At 44.8% G+C, this 19,647-nt stretch overlaps 1 protein-coding gene across 3 annotated transcripts in view; it reads left to right on the top strand.

The window, feature by feature from the left end:
• The window catches only part of BST1 (bone marrow stromal cell antigen 1), a 32,022-nt gene extending 13,366 nt beyond the window's left edge, over positions 1 to 18,656 (top strand). For 2 of the 3 annotated variants that reach the window (XM_086705402.1, XM_086705404.1), the window contains exons 7-9: positions 2,478 to 2,564; positions 6,377 to 6,436; positions 17,422 to 18,656. In XM_086705402.1, the coding sequence (XP_086561528.1) occupies positions 2,478 to 2,564; positions 6,377 to 6,436; positions 17,422 to 17,527 (253 nt within the window). In that variant the 3' untranslated portion in view covers positions 17,528 to 18,656. Of the gene's footprint in view, positions 1 to 2,477; positions 2,565 to 6,376; positions 6,437 to 6,538; positions 6,967 to 17,421 lie in introns of those variants that run through there. The other variant, XM_086705403.1, reaches the window with a different exon arrangement.
• Positions 18,657 to 19,647: the final 991 nt, after the last annotated feature.

Below are 19,647 nucleotides of genomic sequence, written 5' to 3'. Positions count from 1 at the left end.
CAGAGAGAGGGAGACACAAAATCCAGAGCAGGCTCCAGTCTCTGAGCTGTCAGCACAGAGCCTGACGTGGGGCTTGAACCCACAGACCACAAGATCATGGACTGAGCTGAAGTCGGATGCTTCACTGACTGAGCCACCCAGGCGCCCCTCTTCTCTGTTTCTAATGTCATGGGTAAAGAAAGACAAAGGCTTGACTTTTTTGGAAATGCCACTAACCAGTCCCGAGTCCAGAGAGAAAACCTCCTTTATTCAGATACTATTCTCAGCTGAGGAAAATTGTCCTTTCTGAGCTACCTGGGTAGCATTGGAGAGTTCCTTATGCATTCGTGTGGGTCAAAGCCAATTTCTCCTCCTGGTTGTTTGAAGGCCCCCACCAGGAGTTCTCACAATGAACCCAAGGAGTATGTAATGAAAACTATTCTCAGAAAAGACACAGTTCTACAACTGGATCTTAGTTCACTGGCCAAGGAAATGGTTAAGGTCCATCTTTTCTGGAAAACCACCTGAGTTTATATAAATGCAAGCCTGAACTCATCCTTCTCGTCAGTGAGGGGCATTGCTGGAAAAACTAAATATAAGAAACATAAACTCAGGGACGTCTGGGTGGCTCACTCGATTAAGCGTCTGGCTCTTGATTTAGGTTCAGGTGGTGATCTCGTGATTAGTGAGTTCGAGCCCCACATCGGCTGTGTGCTGAGTGCAGAGCCTGCTTGGGATTCTCTCTCTTTCCCTCTCTCTTTGCTGCTCCCCTGCTCTCTTTCTTTCTCTCTCTCTCAAAATAAATAAACATCAAAAAACAAAAACAAAAACAAAACATAAACCCAGTTGATTCAGAGACAAACCGATCTGGCAGCTGCAGTGGAATGTCAGAAGCAAGTCGGGGCCTTGTTCTTCAGAGCATTGATGCAAAGAATTGACAACCCCAAGGACTATGTTCTGGGAGAATCTTAGCAACCTGCCCATTTCAGGCCCCTAGGACCCTCTAAGACTCACCATATAATGAGCGATTATTTTTTCCTGTGTCTTAGGCAAGAGATTAGGTTCGCAGATGACTTACTATATAGTTCTACCAGATCTGCATTTCTCTTCCCAGAAGACAAAGTATACTTATGTTGCATAGAAAACAGTGCATGTTATTATTTGTCTTACTTCTGTGGGAAGTTGCCTCTTGTCGGGAAATTTTGCTTCCTTGTTATTTTAACGTTTCTCTCAGAGAAAGCTTGCCCTTCGAACCTGCCTTTAGTGAGATAAGGAAATTGCAAATGATGACCTGGCCTGAAATAATCCTGTCTTTTCTTTTGCTGACAACTTCCTTGTCACACCCTCCTGCCCACACAAAAGCTTTCCACCTTGTGCAACTCCTCAGGGCGCCGTCTGTTTCCTAGAAGGGTCTATTCCTGAATTGTTGAATGAAGCCAATTAGATTTTCAGATTCACTCAGTTGAATGTTTGTTCTTTAACGCTATGGAAGAGCCTTAAAATGCATTCAAAACCGTGGTGCCAGAAAACCTACTTTCAGGAATTTATGCGAAGGAAATAAGTAATTCAAGATGGGTGTGAAAAGGAAGCTTCGACAGGGTTCATTTTAGTGTGACATCAGCCTTGAGCATCAACAAGAGGGGGCTGGTTTTATGAATCATGTCCTGATGATGACGGCGATCATGCTGGAATTAAAGAAGTATATATACACACTTCAACAGACACGGGCCAAGGCACACTACAAACTGCATTGGACAGCAGAAGGCTATTGTTATACTTAAAAAGTCTCTGGGGCGCCTTGGTGGCTCAGTCCGTTAAGCGTCCAACTTCGGCTCAGGTCACGATCTCACAGTCTGTGGGTTCGAGCCCCACATCGGGCTCTATGCTGACAGCTCGGAGCCTGGAGCCTGCTTCGGATTCTGTGTCTCCCCTTCTCTCTGCCCTTCCCATGCTCATGCTGTGTCTCTGTTTCTCAATAGTAAATAAACGTTAAAAAAAAATTAAAAAAAAAAGTCTCATGGGAATGAATGCATTTCAAAGATTGAGAATGGTATACACCAAAATGTTAACCGTAGTTATCTCTAGCGATGTGCGATTGGGGTGCTTTTTTCCCCATGGGTTTATTTGCATTTTTAATAATTTTTGGTTTGTGTGTTCTTGCTTTCATTTAAAACATACTGTATGGGACACAAGTCACCAGCATTCTGGGGACCTGGGGCTCTGCCCTAAGGTGTGTTGCTGGGGGGAGGGCTGCGGAGTGCCCTGTGACCACCACCATGTGCCAGGGCAGGTCCCCCCCCCCCGCCCCCTCCTCAGCTGGACCCGCCAAGACAGGTTCTCAGCGTTCAGCTTTCTAGGGTGCAGCGGGTTTTCCCATATTCCCTCAGAGTGGAGACTAACCCAGGAAGCACGTGGTCATGGGACATTGTAATTCACCCAGAAACAACTTCCTTCTTCCTCCTTTGATTTTATTTATATTCTATGTTTTTGTATTTTAGGGAATCCTGTGGAGAAGGCAGTGTGAAAATCCTGGAAGAGAGACTGGAGAAAATGGGCTTTCAGTACCGCTGTATTAATGATCACCTGTAGGTGGTATATCCTAATCAGTGCACAATTTCCAGGGCGGAGCGGTGATTTTGGAGGGCAAGGGGCCGTTGGAAAGGGTTCTGCTGGAATCAGCGCTGAGGGCCCCTGGACTGTGCCTTCTGGGTTGTCACTGGGCACGAGGGCTGAGGGTGCCTTCTGGCCAGACCTCTGCCTGGGTCCCACCCACTTTTGTCCAGAGTCTTTAAGAAAAGATGCTTCAAGGGGATACCTGGGTGGCCGAGTCAGTTGAGGGTCTGACTCTTGATTTCTGCTCAGGTCGTGATCCTGGGGTCGTGGGATTAAGCCCTGTGTTGGGCTTGGGCTCCACGATGAGTGTTGGACCTGCTTAAGGTTCTCTCTCTTCTCCTGCCTGTCTCCAGCATGCGTGCATGCTCTCTCTCTCTGTCTCAAAAAAAAAAAAAAAAAAAAAAGTGCTTCAAGGACAGACAGTAAAGTCCTGTTTCCTGGCTGCTTGTCCCATTTCCCCTCCCTTGCTTACAGCAATGGTGAGTCGCCTGAGGACAGGCACTGTGGTCCTGGCATTTGTGGACGCCATGGGTCCTTGCCTAAAATAGGTGCTAAGGTGGGTTTGTTTGAGGTACTTACAGATAGACCTTGACAGTGGACCGATAGAAAATAGTAACAGCTGCCATTTACTGAGCACATTGTAGGCTAAGCACTTTATGTATTTACATATTGCCTGAGGGCTTTCCTGATTCTTGGAAGTTTAGATAAGCTTGGCTGAAACCCTGATACCTGTTGGAAACCCTCCCCTGGACCGGGAGTTCTTGCCTTGCTGCTTCCTGCTTTTCTCTGCCTCACTGCCTAAGTCTGCAGCCCTGCTCGAAGTCCAACACTGCAAGGCCTTAGTGGCTTTCCCCCAAATTGGCAAGGGTGGCAATTACATCTGCGGTCTTGGCCAGGCCCCACAACCATCCGTCTGGCTCTACTGTACCATACCTTCTCCGTGGCTCTGGGGGCTGGGTAATCGTCCCCACCGAGCAGAGCCCACGGGAAATGTGGGCTGCCCTCCGCTTTCCCAGAGAAGGAGCCCCACAGCTTGAAGCTGTCCCAGTGTATCCATCTGTTATTGTTAACGCTCTCAGGAAACTCCAAAGTTAGGTGTTGCCATCTTCTATTAAAACAATGTCCTCTTTTTGGGGAAATATAAACTATGTACGGGAAAATGCACAAGCCCTAAGTACACGGTTGAATGAATTTTCACAAGTTCCACACGCACCTGTCTAGATCGAGAAACAATATAACCAGCACCCCAGAGTCTCCCCACTTGCCCACAATAGTAGCCTCTGTCTAGACTTGTGGTGGATTCGTTTTGTCTGTTGTTAAGCTTTATATAAACACCCGCTTTCCATGGAGGGATAGATTAAGGGTCAGAGAAATTTAATTAAGTTTTGCAAGGTCACTACTCTGTGGCAGAGCTGAGTTTTGAACCTAGCATTCTATGGCTTTGAAGTATGCTCTTTTCTTTCTACGAGAGGACTTTCTTTCTTTCTTTCTTTCTTTCTTTCTTTCTTTCTTTCTTTCATTTTTTAATTTATTATTATTTATTCTTGAGAAAGAGAGTGCAAGCAGGGGAGGGACAGAGTGAGAGGTAGAATCTCAAGGAAGTGCCACACTATCAGGGCAGAGCCCGACGTGGGGCTTAAACCCATGAAACTGTGAGATCAGGACCTGAGCTGAAATCTAGAGTTGGATGCTTAACTGACTGAGCCACCCAGGAGCCCCTCTACTGTAGGACCCTTCCTTTCTTAAAGCACCAGATTTTGGGGCGCCTGGGTGGCACAGTCGGTTAAGCGTCCGACTTCAGCCAGGTCACGATCTCGCGGTCCGTGAGTTCGAGACCCGCGTCAGGCTCTGGGCTGATGGCTCGGAGCCTGGAGCCTGTTTCCGATTCTGTGTCTCCCTCTCTCTCTGCCCCTCCCCCGTTCATGCTCTGTCTCTCTCTGTCTCAAAAATAAATAAACGTTGAAAAAAAAATTTAACAAAAAAAAAAAGCACCAGATTTTATTTTATTTTTAATGTTTTTTGTTCAAATTGCAGTCAGTTAACATACCATGTAATCTTAGTTTCAGGTGTACAATATAGTGATTCAACACTTCGATAGAGCGCCCAAGAAAGCACCAGATTTTTGTATATTTTTCTCGAAAGGCAGTTTTTGTTTTTTGTTTTATTTTTGTTTTTTGTTTTTTTTTTTTTTACTAAAACTGCTCAATGATGGAGAAAATTGTGCCAAAAAGTTCCACATGTGAGACCACTTTGCTTTGGCCCAGAACTCCCTCGAGGAAGTTGTGTTTGTAAGTCGTCAGGCCACGTATGGTGACCCAGGCCAGAGCCCAAGGTCTCCTTCCCTGAGGGCTGTCCTCAGGGACTTAGCCTGCTGTCACTTGCCCTAGTGTCATCCCCACTGATGCTGGCCTTCAGGGCTCTTCCCTTGCAAGCCTGGGTCAGCTCCCCTTCTCCCACTTCTTTACTGCCCACGGGCTCTTGTGTTAAGGTGGGGTTTTGTTTTGCTCCCGGGGCACAGGGGAGGTAACAGAAGGCTTACTGCAGGAGAGTCACAAAGGGTAACAAACCAAACTCCAACCCAGATGTAACTGAGAACCTGCCCCATAAAATTCAGGTGATGTTGTCCTCTGTCCTGTGGCAGACGGAAGTTCTCCTCAAGATTCTTGCCAATTCTGGCCACATCTTCTCTTGTCATAGCCTCTCTTGCCTCCTGGTTGCTTTCTGTGAGCGCTGTCTTGGGCCAGACTCAGTGAAACTCAATGACTTTGGAGTGGGGGGCATAAGCCACAGCAATAAACTACGGTCATAACAAACAGCTGTGTATCGTAGACTTTACTGGAAAGTAGGCAAGCCTCAGGGAGCAGTAGAGTGCACACACATTTCCTGTTTCTCCAAAGTCCCTTCCAGCCACCCGGCCAGGGAGGGAGCCCCTGTTGGCCTGACTCCTACCTAGTGTGCCCTGTGCTCCTGTTACCCGGCTCCTCTCTTCACTACGGCTTTCCCCGCCCTCCTGGGACTCCACGTGTCCTCCCTCTACTCGCGGAGCCAGTCAGCTTTCTTTGTTGCTGGAGCCTGGGCAAAGGCCATCACCCGTGTGCTTCAAGTCCAACTTTCTGGCCAAAGAACTTATCAAGAGGATTTTCCAGGCAAGACTGTACATGCTTGCTTGGGTGGTTCCGCGCTTGGGCTCTGGGGTGAGCCTGAAGGGTTCGCATTCAGCGCACATTCCGCCCCATTAGTGTGTGTTCTTGGGCCAGTTACTCTGATCCGCTTTCTCACCTGTAAACTGGAGATGGTATTAATACCTGCTCTGTTTGGTCTTTGTGAGGATTAAATGGCAAAGTCTATATAGAAAATCTCATCGGGGGCGCCTCGGTGGCTCAGTCAGTCAAGCGTGCGATGTCGGCTCAGGTCATGATCTCACGGTTCGTGAGTTTGAGCCCCACGTCGGGCTCTGTGCTGACAGTTCGGGGCCTGGAGCCTGCTTCGGATTCCGTGTCTCCCTGTCTCTCTGTTCCTCCCCTGTTCGCACTCTGTGTGTGCTATTTCTCTCTCAGCAATAAATAAAGATTAAAACAATTAAAAACAAATAAAAAAATCCATCATCAAATTTCTTGGTATGTAGTAAGTGCCTAATAAATGCTGGCTAATGTTTTTAAAAACAAACAGTTTGTGTTTGGTGAGAGACTTTGTATCCCTGGTACTTTCCGGGCATACCGTATATGTTTGATGAGTGAGAGTCATTTAAATAATCCCTTAAATATTATTTCTTTTCATTCTGTAGACCAGTGAAGCTCTTAATGTGCGTGGACCACAGCACTCATCCTGACTGTGCCTTAAACTCGTAAGTAGCTGTCCTGCCCCAACCTCCTTGCCTCCCCAAGATAAGCGGGACTATTTATAGACCACTGATGAATTGCAGTATGATTTTACACACGCGCCCTAGAACATGTGGCTGCGGAGGGAGTCCTGTGCTTCTGCACTGAGCGGCTCGGGCTCTCTGAGCGGCTAAGATGGTGCAGGTTTGATGAACACCTGCCCAGGTGAGCTGAAGTCCGTACCATCCGTTCTTCCATCTGTAAGGGGAAAAGAGTACTCTGGCTGCTGCACATTGTGCTGTGTGCGTCACATGGAATATTTTGTCCATTTTGGGGCGCCTGGGTGGCTCGGTGGGTTGAGCGTCCCACTTGGGCTCAGGTCGTGATCTCGCGGCCCGTGGGTTCGAGCCCCGCGTCGGGCTCTGTGCTGACAGCTCGGAGCCTGGAGCCTGCTTTGGGTTCTGTGTCTCCCTCTCTCTCTGCCCCTCCCCTGTTCGTGGTCTGTCTGTCTGTCTCTCTCTCAAAGATGAATAAACGTTAAAAAACGTTTAAAAAAAAAGAATATTTTGTTCAGTTTCATAACTAGTCCATTAGAAAGAGAAACAGACACGCAGACAGGAGAGAGAAGGACTGCTCACCATCCCCACAGAGCTCTTGTCTCCTTCATTTAGTAAGAGAACCCTCGCATTTCAGTTGGGCTCACGGCTGCCAAGAGCGGCGAGCGTATTTCCTGGCTTCCCTTTGCGCTGCGGTGGGGCGATGGGCGCGACTCCACTTGAAGGGACCTGTCTTCCCTGTGTGCATTCCTGCCGCCCCGTGGATGGACCTGGGCCACGCGGTGGGGACCGTCCTCGGCTGGGCGCGCAGAGCCGCACAGTGGGGGAGGCTGGGCGCGAGCAGACCCACCATGACAGCATGTGACCCTGGAGCTGACCCCTCGGAGGAGGCATGCAGTTTTCTCATCCTCTCATGAAAGAGCAAGAATGTCCTATGATCCTGGGTCCTCACTTGCTTCATGTGGAAAGGACACCCACCGTCCCGTCCACGCTGCTCAAAGACCTTCAAGGTTCCTGTGACCGATCCAGACTTCTAGTCTGGCCCCCCGGGTCCTTCACACTCTTTCTACACACACCACCCCCCAACTTCTCACCGGGAACTTTCCTGCCCACAGACTGTGGACACTGAGCCTTTGGGCGTTGGTAAGAGCACTGCGCTTGGAGTCCCATAGCCTGAGGTGGGCGGTTTTCTCAGGCCGCAAACGAAAAACAATGGAAACCACCTCGCAGGTTTGTCGTGGAGATTGAAGAAAGCAACGGGTGTATTAGCCCCCCACCTCCTTTCTAGACAGGACACTGGAAAGACTCTTAAAGAGCCAGGCCTGGGCACAGGGCCCAGGTTCCTCAAGTTCAAGTAGGAAGGGCATCGGTCGAAATTCTTGCCTACAGGCATCACACATCAGCTCCAGGTAGTTCAGCAGAAATGGGATGTATTCAAAGATTTATAAGGCACCGCACAGAATCTTCCTGTGAGAGCCGGGGAAGCGGGACCGGAGGCCAGGCCGAAGTCGACCCCGAACTGCCGGAGGGGAGCCTGTGTGGGTACACACAGCTCAGAGAGTACCTGTGCTCACACCTGGGTGCTTCTACAATCTCTGCCACTGCAGCCTCAGAGCGCTGGTGCCTTAGGCATCCTCATGGTTAGAACAGGTTACTTGTTAAGCTTATTTATTTTGAGAGAAAGAGAGAGTGTGAGTGGGGGAGGGGCAGAGAGAGAGAGGGAGAGAGAATCCCAGTGCACTCAGCAGAACCCAGTGTGGGGCTTGATCTCATGAACCATGAGATCACGCCCTGAGCCGAAATCAAGAGTTAGACGCTAGCCAAATGAGCCACCCGGGTGCCCCTAGACTAGACGTTGGGGGGCCCTGCTGTCTCAATCCACTGTGCTCCAATGGGGACAGCTGGTTGGCAGAGTTTGGTCATGTGTCTGTGCGCTAACTGCAGGGCGGGGTGCGAAAGTGAGTATCTGCTTTAAATCCAGCCTCGTGGCTTTAAATCTCACCCATATGCTGGTGCCTCCGGAATGAATGTCTCTAGTCTAGGCCCTGTACGGAACGCCATACCTGCATATTTAACAGTCTACTCAGTGTTTCCACTTGGATGGTCTAATAGGTATTCTCAACACATCCCAAACCGAACTGAGTTTACCTGCTCCGGTAGGCTGAATCATGGCGCCTGACGATACCCAGTTGTCATCCTTGGAATCTGTGACTGTCACCTTGTATGGCAAAGGGACTTTTCAGATGTGATTACGTTGAGGATCTTGAGATGGGGAGACTATCCTTGGTTATCCAGGTGGACCCTAAATAGAATCACAAGTGTCCTTATGAGGGGGGAGGCAGAGGGAGATTCGATGCACAACACAAGCAGGCAGTGTGATCATGGAAGCAGAGATTGGACTGGTGCACGTTATTTATTTATTTATTTATTGAGAGTGCAAGTGAGCAAGGGGCAGAGAGAGAGGAGAGAGAAGCGGGGCTCACCTGAAGCGGGGCTCACCTGAAGCGGGGCAGGGCTCCAGCTCACCTGATGCGGGGCTCGAACTCACAAACCGTGAGATCATGACCCGAGCTGAAGTCAGATGCTTAACTGACTGAGCCACCCAGGTGCCCCTGGAAGGGTGTGCTTTAAAAGCAGAAAAGGGCAGAGAAACCGATTCTTCCTTCAGGAGGCTCTCCGGAACGAAGGAGCCCCACTGACACCTTGACTTTAGTGTGGTGAGACTGGTTTCTGACTTCCGGCCTTCAGAACTGTAAGAGAGTAAATGTGCGTTGTTTTAAGCCACTGATTGATTTATTGCAGTGGCAACAGGAAACTAAGAGACCTCTAAACTTGGTCTACCCAGAGTCTTCCTGGTCTCAATTGATGGCAATGCCCAGCTTTCCCCAAATCCCCAAATGCCCGTTCCAGAAATCTTGGAGCTGTCTTTGATTCCTTCCCTTCTCTCATGCTTTACCGGAAAATTCCACTGGTTCAACCTACAGATTGATGGCGTATGCAGTCACCTGCCAGGACCAGCCTGGCCAGCAGTCAGCCAGATTACTTAGCGGGCCCTAATGAGCCTTCTTGCTTCCACCTTGTCCCATCCTTCATGGCCTGTTTGAGGCCCAGCTGCCATTTTAGTTGTTTATTAGGGAAACTTCCAGAAGTTCACAAAGCATAGAGTGTAGTTCTGTAACTATTCAGTCATGGGACTCGTCGGCTCACAACTCTGCAGTCACTCCCATATCGCTCAGAGTAAGAGCCAAACAGCCTGCTCTGGCCCAGCTCTCTCCAGCTTCTTCCTTACTCCCTTCTCCTTTCTGTGCCTCAGAGTGGCCTCCTGGAACATCCCACGTGCATTCCTGCCCTAGGGCCTTTACCTGCACTGTTCCCTCTGCCTGGAAGTCCTTCCCCTAGCTGTCAATGGGCTAACTCTCTCACCTGCTGTATTAGCTTGCATCTCACCTCCAGGAAGTTATCCTGACCTCGGTATTTTAAATTACAGCCTGCACCATGGACTGGCTCTGTGAAACCCCTCCTGTGGCTCTATTTTTCTTTTTTATGATGTTTATCAGCTTCTGACTTATTTGCTCATTAAGTTTATTCTTTTTTTTACACACTTTTTTCTTAAAGTTTACTTATTTTGAGAGAGAGAGAGAGAGCAAGAGAGAGCGTCTGTGCATGCAAGTGGGAGAGAGGCAGAGAGAGAGAATCCCAGGCAGGCTCCACACTGTCAGTGCAAACTCACAAATGATGAGACCATGACCTGAGCTAAAGTTGGATGCTTAACCGTCTGAGCCACTCAGGTGCCTAAGTTTATTCTTTACTGCCTATCTCCCACCTGTTAGCACATAAGCCCCAGAAGGACAGAGACTTTTACCTGTTTTGTTCACTGATGGATGTTTCCCAAGAGATTATCATGGAGCCTGCAACCTGGTAGGCACTTAGGAGGGGTGGGGGTGGGGGGGAGAGAGAGACAGAGAGAGAGAGAGAGAGAGAGAGAAAGAGAAAGAAAAGAAAAATAAAAGAAGAAAGAGAGGGAGAGAAAGAAAGAAAAGTGAGAGAGAGAAAGAAAGGAGAGAGGGAGAAAGAAAAAAAGAAAGGGAGAGAGAAAGAAAGGAGAGAGGGAAAGAAAGAAAAGAGAAAGAAAGGAAAGAGGGAGAAAGAAAAAGGGAGAGAGAAAGGAAGAAAAGAGAAAAGAAAGAAAGAGGAAGAAAGGAGAGAAGAAATAAAAGAAAGAGAAAGGAAAAAAAGAAGAGAGAGAGAAAGAAAGAAAGAAAGAAAGAAAGAAAGAAAGAAAGAAAAGAAATAAAAGAAGAAAGAAAGAGGGGGAGAGAAAGAAAGTGAGAGAGAGAAAGAAAGAAAGAGAGGGAGAAAGAAAGAAAAAAGAAAGGGAGAGACAAAGAAAGAGAAAGAAAGAAAGAAAAGAGAGAGGGAGAAAGAAAAAAAGAAAGGGAGAGAGAAAGAAGGAAAGAGGGAAAGAAAGAAAAGAGAAAGAAAGGAAAGAGGGAGAAAGAAAAAGGGAGAGAGAAAGGAAGAAAAGAGAAAAGAAAGAGGAAGAAAGGAGAGAAGAAATAAAAGAAAGAAAGGGAAAAAAGAAGAGAGAGAAAGAAAGAAAAAGAAAGGAAGAAAGAAAGAAAGAAAAAGAAAGAAAGGGATTGGTTTCCTCTCTGTGGAATCACGTGTTTCAGACAATGTCTCAATCCAGCCAGGGAGCCAAAAGGAATGACAGGTGTCCTAGGGAAGTTGGAGACATGCCTGGTGGTAGCAAATGTGTAAGTTCCAGATTTCGATTGCAAGAAACAGAAACCGATGTTTCACTTAGGCGGAGAAAAGGGGGAATAAGGTTGTGGGAGGATTTAGTGGCCTGGGCAACCCAGTTTGCTGGCGACTTCAAAAGGCCTGGCCGCGTAGGCTCCTTAGCGTTACAGTGTAACTCGGGTCTTTACGGTTTTACTCCCTGTTTCCTTAAGCAGACTGTCAACTTTATACAGATACAGATCACGTAAAGTTTCTTTTTGTAAAACCACTGGGCCCTCCACTGCCATTCCTGAAACAGGCAAGTGGTGCCACCCTGGCACCCCGTGCCTCAGTTTACCTCCTCTGCTGCAGGATGTGCCGGGTGACTGAGGTTGGCTCTCCATACCTCTCCCAGGCCTTTCTGAGGACTTTGGGTGTGTCGGGCTTCCAGTGCGGCAGTCTGGGGTCATCATCTTGCCTCCTGATCACGTTCCTGGAAGGTGGGCAATTTGATCCCCATCAGTGATGCTGAGGGGGCTAAGTGATCTCTTAGAGTCATTCAGGACTGGCTAGAGCCACACCCAGAATGCAAGTTCGTGTGTCAAATCCTTGTTTTTCCCACCAAACCACACTGCCTCAAAATGTCCCTGTGGTTCACATCACAGCAGATAAGGAAGGATTTTTTAAAAAATGTTTATTTTTAAGAGAGAGAGTGAGGGGGAAGGGGCAGAGAGAGAGACAGGATCCAAAGTGAGCTCTGTGCTGAGAGTGGAGAGCCTGATGTGGGGCTTGAACTCTCAAAAGTATGAGATCATGACCTGAGCCGAAGTCAGATGCTTAACCAACTGAGCCACAGGCATGCCAAGAAGGGGCTTATAGTCCCTGATCTGTTCTTTACTTTGTTTGGGCATTCTTTCAGTGATTGTTGAATAGATTTATTTATGACAGTTCTTTCCCAGTTCCATTGAATGTCATGAATAAAACCCTCTTGGCACTTGCACCCCCATGTTTATAGCAGCACTATCAACAATAGCCAAAGTATGGAAAGAGCCCAAATGTCCATCGGTGGGTGAATGGATAAAGAAGATGTGGTATATTTGTAGAATGGAGTATTACTCGGCAATCAAAAGGAATGAAATCTTGCCATTTGCAACTACGTGGATGAAACTGGGGGGTATTATGCTATGCAAAATTAGTCAGAGAAAGACAAATATATGACTTCACTCATATAAGGACTTTAAGGTACAAAACAGATGATCATAAGGGAAGGGAAGCAAAAATAATATAAAAACAGGGAGGGGGACAAAACATAAGAGACCCTTAAATATGGAGAACAAACAGAGGGTTACTGGAGGGGTGGGAGGGGGGAGGGGCTAAATGGGTAAGGGGCACTAAGGAATCTACTCCTGAAAACATTGTTGCACTAGATGCTAACTAACTTGGATGTAAATTAAAAAACAAAAAAACAAAAAAACAAAAAAACAAAAAAACAAACCCAAACCCTCTTTCATTCGTTGCCAGATTTTCCTCCACTCTCATTGCCCTGGAAGGAATTTTACTGATCTCTTTTTTAAACAACTTCACTAAGAATATTGATGGATAATTTGCAAGAGATGATCCCCAAATGGCAAATACGGAGAATGAGTTCCTCCTTGTAGTAATAATGAGATATAATTTTTTTAATGTTTATTTGTTTTAAGAGAGCACAAGTCGGGGAGGGGTAGAGGGAGAAGGGCACAGAAGATCCTAAGTGGATTCTGTGCTAAGAGCAGTGAGCCCGATGTGGGGCTCCAACTCACAAACTGAATGGCAAGATTATGACCTGAGCTGAAGGTGGATGCTCAACCGACTGAGCCACCCAGGTGCCCCAAATGAGATACAGATTTCATGAGGTGCAATTTTCACCACAATGTCTTTGACATACAGCGGAAAAAATATTTTAAAGATGTTATTAAATGCTTGATGCCATTATAAGTTTGTAAATTGCTTTGGGAGAAAAATTTGACAATATGTATCAGGCATTATAAAAATATTCATAATCTTTGACCTTAAGTCAGACCTTAGGGTACTTCTGGTACCCTCTTCTAAAGAAACGATTCAGAATGTGGGCACAACCTCTATGCTCAGAGATGTTCATCAAAGCATTCTTTATAATACTGAATCAGAGATAGATATCCAATGAGAAGTGAATGGTTACATCAAAGGGTTACATTTACTGGAATAGAATGTAGACATTCTATGTAGATTATATCTCCGTAAAGCTGGGTGGGGGAAACAGTGATAGGATAATCATACAGCAATATGGAGAAATTCTCATGAACAATTTCTCATGAAAAAATATGTAGAAAACAATCTTGTAGACTCCAGTATTGGCCAAAAATTCAGCACAATGACAATACAGGATTGGTGAGGAAATGAGAAAACAGACATACTTATGTTATTGAAATAAGGACTCCTTGTATCAATTGAGGTCAAGGAGAAACATCAAAAGTCTCATCTTGGTCGGAATTCTCCAAAATGCATTGTCCCTCTTCCGCCCACACACCCTAGGACACAGAAGTGGGAAATCCAAGCTCAACTTGCTTTGGAATAGTGGAACAAAGGACTTTTAATCTACAAAGGTTTAAAACGGAATATATAGCTGTTAATATAAATCCAACTCATATTATTAATAGTTTTGTGGAAAGTTGGGGCGCCTGGGTGGCTAGGTTGGTTGAACATTCGACTATGGCTCAGGTCATGATCTCGTGGTTCATGGGTTTGAGCCCCATGTCAGGGTCTGTGCTGACGGCTCAGAGCCTGGAGCTTGCTTAGGATTCTGTCTCCCTCTCTCTTTGCCCCTCCCTTCCTTGAGCTCTGTCTTTCTCTCTCCAAGATAAATCAACATTAAAAAAAAAATAGTTTTGTGGTAAGTTTAGGAAGAACTTGCATTTTTTGGTATTTAATTAAATTTGCAGCATTTTAAGAGAATTTAGCATATAAAAATAGCCCTGTGATTCCAAATATGTATGTAACTATTAAATAACTGGTTGTAGACTTGGGTTTTTTAATGTTGAAAGTTATGAGATTCTACTAAGTTTTTAGCCAAAATTGGAATGTTTAACAGAATTAAGATGAAATTTTATACCTTTATTAGATTTACTAGAATCAAGTGTTTGAGAAGGTGTTGCTCATTTAAAGTCACTTGAAGTATTTAAAAAAATGTAACATTTAAAAAAGATAAGTTTAAAATAATTTAGTCTAAAATAACCTGAGTTAAAAATATTCAAGGAAATTTGATTAGGTATGAAATCCCCTTAAAACGTATTGTCAGAGGCACCTGGCTGGCTTAATCTGTAGAGTATGTGACTTTGGATGTTGGGATAGTGAGTTCGAGCCCCATGTTGGGCACAGAGATCACTTTTTATTTTTTAATTTATTAATTTATTAAAAAAAATTAATTATTTATTTTTGAGAGAGAGAGAGAGAGAGAGAGAGAGCATGAGCAAGGGAGGGGCAGAGAGAGAGGGAGACACAGAATCGGAAGCAGGCTCCAGGCTCTGAGCTGTCCACACAGAGCCTGATGCAGGGCTCGAACCCATGCACCATGAGGTCATGACCTGAGCCGAAGTCAGACGCCCAGCTGACTGAGCCACCCAGGCACCCCAAGATTACTTAAAAAAAAAAAGTTATTATCAGAGGTCCCTAGGTTTTTTTATTTTGTTTTAAAAGTAAGCTTTAGACCCAATGTGAGGCTTGAACTCATGACCTCGACATCCAGAGTTGTGTACTGAGCCCACCAGGCGCCCCCCGCCTAGGTTTTTAAACAGAAAAATATGACTCGTGAGTCAACTAGAAAAATGTTTGGAGAAATAAGGTGTTTGAATTTATAAGCTTAATAGCTAGAATTAATTTTTAAAACAAAAGTAATTGCAAATAGTGTTTTTTCTTTGCATAAAAATTGCCCTCCAGCACAACCTCATGTGGACAGGAAAAGTTTAAGTTGTGACAAATCAGTGCCTAGAACATGAACCCAGTCGTGAAAAGCAAAGGAAAACTACGTGTTTCTGTGTGTGCGTGATAATGGATGTCAGTGATGAAACGGTCTAAGGAGACGAGCTCCAAATTGCTACCAGTGGTTACTTCTAGAAAAGGCAGTGACAACTGAAAAAGGGTGGAGACTCTTATTATGACTATGTTTAGTTCTGTAATATTTTATTTTCCTAAAAGAATAAAAATAAGTATACCCTTGGATTCGTTAATTATTGTAAAGAAAAAAAAATAATTTTGACTAAATCAAGTCTGAAACGTTAACTGAATCAGAAGTGCAATTGTAGTAAATGTCCAGCAGGGGGAGCCCTAGTACAAACTTGTGGCTGCTTGAGGTTCCTTTATTCCATTTTTATTAATTTGTTTTTTATTTGAGTGTAGTTGACACACAATGTTACATTAGTTTCAGGTGTACAATATAGTGATTAGACAGGCTTATACATTATGCTATGTTCATCCCAAGTATAACTACCATCTGTTAGCATATAACACTATTACAGTATCATTAAATTCTCTATGCTTTCCTTCCTTCCTTCCCTCCTTCCTTCCCTCCTTCCTTCCTTCCTTCCTTCCTTCCTTCCTTCCTTCCTTCCTTCCTTCCTTCCTTCCTTCCTTCCTTCCTTTCTTCTTGTGACTTATTCATTCCATAACTGGAAGTCTGTATCTTCCACTCCCCTTCATCCATTTTGCCCATTCTCCCACTCTCCTCCCCTCTGACAACCATCAGTCTGTCCTCTGTATTTACAGGTCTGATTCTACTTTTTGTTTGTTTATTCATTTGTTTTTTTTTTTCTTTTAGATTTACATATAACTGAATCATATGGTATTTGTCTTTCATAGTCTGAATTATTTCACTTAGCATAATACCCTCTAGGTCCATCTATGTTGTTGCAAATGCTAAAAATTGCATCCTTTTTTGTGGCTGTGTAATAATCCTGTGTGTGTCTGCATGAGCACGTGTGTGTGTGTGTGTGTGTGTGTGTGTGTGTGTGTGTGTGAATACGTCTCCCTTATCCATTCATCCATCAATAGGTTGCTTCCATATCTTGCTATTATAAATAATGCTGCAATAAACATTAGTGAATGAGGGGTGACCAGCACTCAGATGGAGTCCCAAACCATGGGATAAATTTCCAAGCCAACATTCGATGGTTTCATGATTTAAAAAGATGTATCTTTGAATTGGTTTTTAAAAATTCAGTAATTTCTGTTTTAAAAAATCCAGTCAGTGGTCAGACTCTATTTGCTATGACAAGTCCATGTTTTGTTTGTGTGTTTATTTTTGAGAGAGAGAGAGAGAGAGAGAGAGCAAGGGAGGGGCAGAAAGAGAGGGATAGAGAATCCCAAACAAGTTCTGTGTAGAACTCGAAGCAGGGCTCAAACCCATGAACTGTGACATCATGACCTGAGCTGAAGACGGATGCTCAACCAGCAGAGCCACTCAGGAGCCCCGACCAGAGTCCATTTTTTTTGGCCGGGTCCTCTCTTGGTGTCTTTAAGTCAAGATAGGTTTTTCCACGCCAGTTAAACTCTGACAGTGTAATGTCCATCAGTAGGGAAGTTGGCTAGGTTTATGGTATATCCATACAGTAAGAATTCATCCATGAGGAAGAATGAATTAACTCATACGTACAATATGAAAGTATGTCCAAAATATGATGTTAGGGGAAAAAAATTACAGGTTGCATTTGTACTCAGATGAAAGGGTGTGTGAAGGTGTGTGTGGGAACATGTGTAATGTATGCATACGTGTTACGTTCCTGGGAAGACAGTTCAAACCGTCAGCAATGATTCTCTGTGGAAAGCAAGAATGGGGGAGTCGAAGGCACTTTTACTCGTCACTTGTTAACTTTCTGCACTATTTCAATTTTTTTTGCAGCATGCATGTATATATATTTTTTTTAATTTTTTTTTTCAACATTTTTTATTTTTTTTTATTTTTGGGACAGAGAGAGACAGAGCATGAACGGGGGAGGGGCAGAGAGAGAGGGAGACACAGAATCGGAAACAGGCTCCAGGCTCCGAGCCATCAGCCCAGAGCCCGACGCAGGGCTCGAACTCCCGGACCGCGAGATCGTGACCTGGCTGAAGTCGGACGCTTAACCGACTGCGCCACCCAGGCGCCCCAACATGCATGTATATTTTTGACAGTAGGCATTGCACACCAATACTGAAATTTTCTCTCTTTCCTTTTTAATTTGCAGAGCAGTAACCTCCACTCGAAGAGAAGCCCCACCCCTCTGTGCAGAACATGGTGCCAGCCTCTTCATTCCTTTCTTAGTGGTTCTGGCTTCAGTTATTCAACTGTGACTGGAAGCCCAGCTGTGCTGCCCTACCATCCCCCAGCTCTGAAACCCGCCCTTGCGCATTCCTCCGTCTTGTTCTGTGCATACCAGGTGGTTCCACTGTCTAAAGAAGCTTCCTTCTGGGAAAAAATGTTAAAGTTTTCAATGATACACAAGCTCGGGATTTCAGAGACAAGAAATTAGTCTAGTTCTACTTAGCAGGTTAAAATTGCTGCATTAGAATGAAAGCAAGTTATTAGTTTCTTGTGTCATATTGTATAAAGCATTGAGACCCAGACTATTGTTACATAATAAAATATTTTTAGAAAATTCTAGTAGAATTAGATTTTATATTTTTTCTGAATTTTCCTATATCCCCTGTGAGGCACACTGCTTGCTTATTGATAGCTTAAGATATATATACACTCTATAAATGTATATATATTTGACGTGCAAAGATTTATGAATAAAGGTGTTCACTTAATGGTTATGTATAATGGGGAGGAGAAACTCATAATGTCCAATAATAGGGAACTGTTTTCATATGGTTTGGTATATCTGTAGGTTAGAATTGCGTTTAACTGGTAAAAGTCATGTTTACCAATCCAAATGTCCTTCAGCTGGTGAACGGATGGGCTCACTGTAGTACATCTATACAATACTCAGCAACACTCTCTATATAGTCAGAAAGAAAATGTTACATGAGTAACACTCAAATGTGCTAATACAAGAAGCCAGACCAATAGGCGACATACTGTATTATTCTACTTATATGACATTCTGGAAAAGGCAACACTGTAGGAATGGAGAATAGATCAGTGGTAGCAAAGGGTTAGGACTAGGGGGAGGGGGTAACTACAAAGGGGTAGTGTGAGGGAATTTTGGGGGAGAAACTGTTCTGTATCTTGATTGTGGTAGTGAATCTATGTCTTTGTCAACACTTAGAACCGTATATCAAAAAGAGTAAATTTCACTGTGTGTAACTGAAATGTTTTCAAAGAACATTTAATGATATAGCAAAATGTCAACAATAAGTACAAGAAGTGAGATATAAAACCTTCTAAAATATAATACAAATTTAACAAATTCTATTACGATATGCATATTGTAAACGAATGAAAGAAAAAGTAATAAACTCAAAGGCAGAGCAATTATCTCTGGGTGGTGGTCTTATCAGTGATTCCTATTTTTGACTTTGGCATTTTTGTGTTTCTCGGATGTTCTCTAATGAGTATGTGTTACTTTTATAATCAGAAAGGGAGATATCCACACACATATACACACACGCACGTATCATACGTGTGTGGTACTTTGTCTTGACACAAAACATTTCCAGAAGACAAAAATAAAACCAAAAGCTTGTCACAGACACTTCTCTGTTCTCCTCATTCCTTTTCTTACCTAAAGCATGTGTGGGGGTTTCAGACATGAGAACTCCCTGATTCTGATGCCCCGGTTCCCAGAAACAGGCAGCGGGAGTTCTTTCACTTCCTGCAGGGCCTGCAAATCTCTGTAAGGGGGAAAAAAAGATTGTCCGAGGGCGGTAGAGCTGTTCCTCAAATGTGTAACCCTGAGCACAGGGCTCTTTCTCTCTTACCCCAGTGCCCCTCATCTCTAGGTGAGGCCCCCCTGGCAGTGTCTCTCCTCAGTTTTTGTGGACGCTTGACCAAATAGTCCCTATACAGTTGGAAAACTGAACAGCCTCATGATCACTGTGTATAACATAGACACACATAACAACCCCATGAATAGCTAAAGAGCATCTCAGACTGCCCTGGGCTGGCCTCATCTCTCTCCCTGGGAATGACATCAAAGCCTCTTGACTAGTTCCCTCTGTCTCCCATCTCTTTCTTTCCTGTTTCCTTCTCTCCCACCGTTACCCCTCCCTCGTGGCATCCACCGGCTCATTGGCCCATTGCTGGTGATTTGGCAGGAGAGACCAGCTAACTTCCTTAACCAGTGTCATCAGCTACCTTCATGATCATCACCATCATCATGACCATAGCTAGCATTTCATGAGTTCTTATCATCAGCCAGGCACTGTTGTAAATGCCTGATAATGATTTAATCATTCACATAGTTATCATTACTATCTCATTTTGCAGACAAGAAAACTGAGGCTTGACACTTCCTCAAGGTCACAAG

This window comes from Puma concolor, chromosome B1 (assembly GCF_028749965.1).
Source record: "Puma concolor isolate L17-30 chromosome B1, mPumCon1.1.hap2, whole genome shotgun sequence".
Lineage (NCBI taxonomy): Eukaryota > Metazoa > Chordata > Mammalia > Carnivora > Felidae > Puma > Puma concolor.
This window is presented reverse-complemented; position numbering and strand designations above follow the sequence as displayed.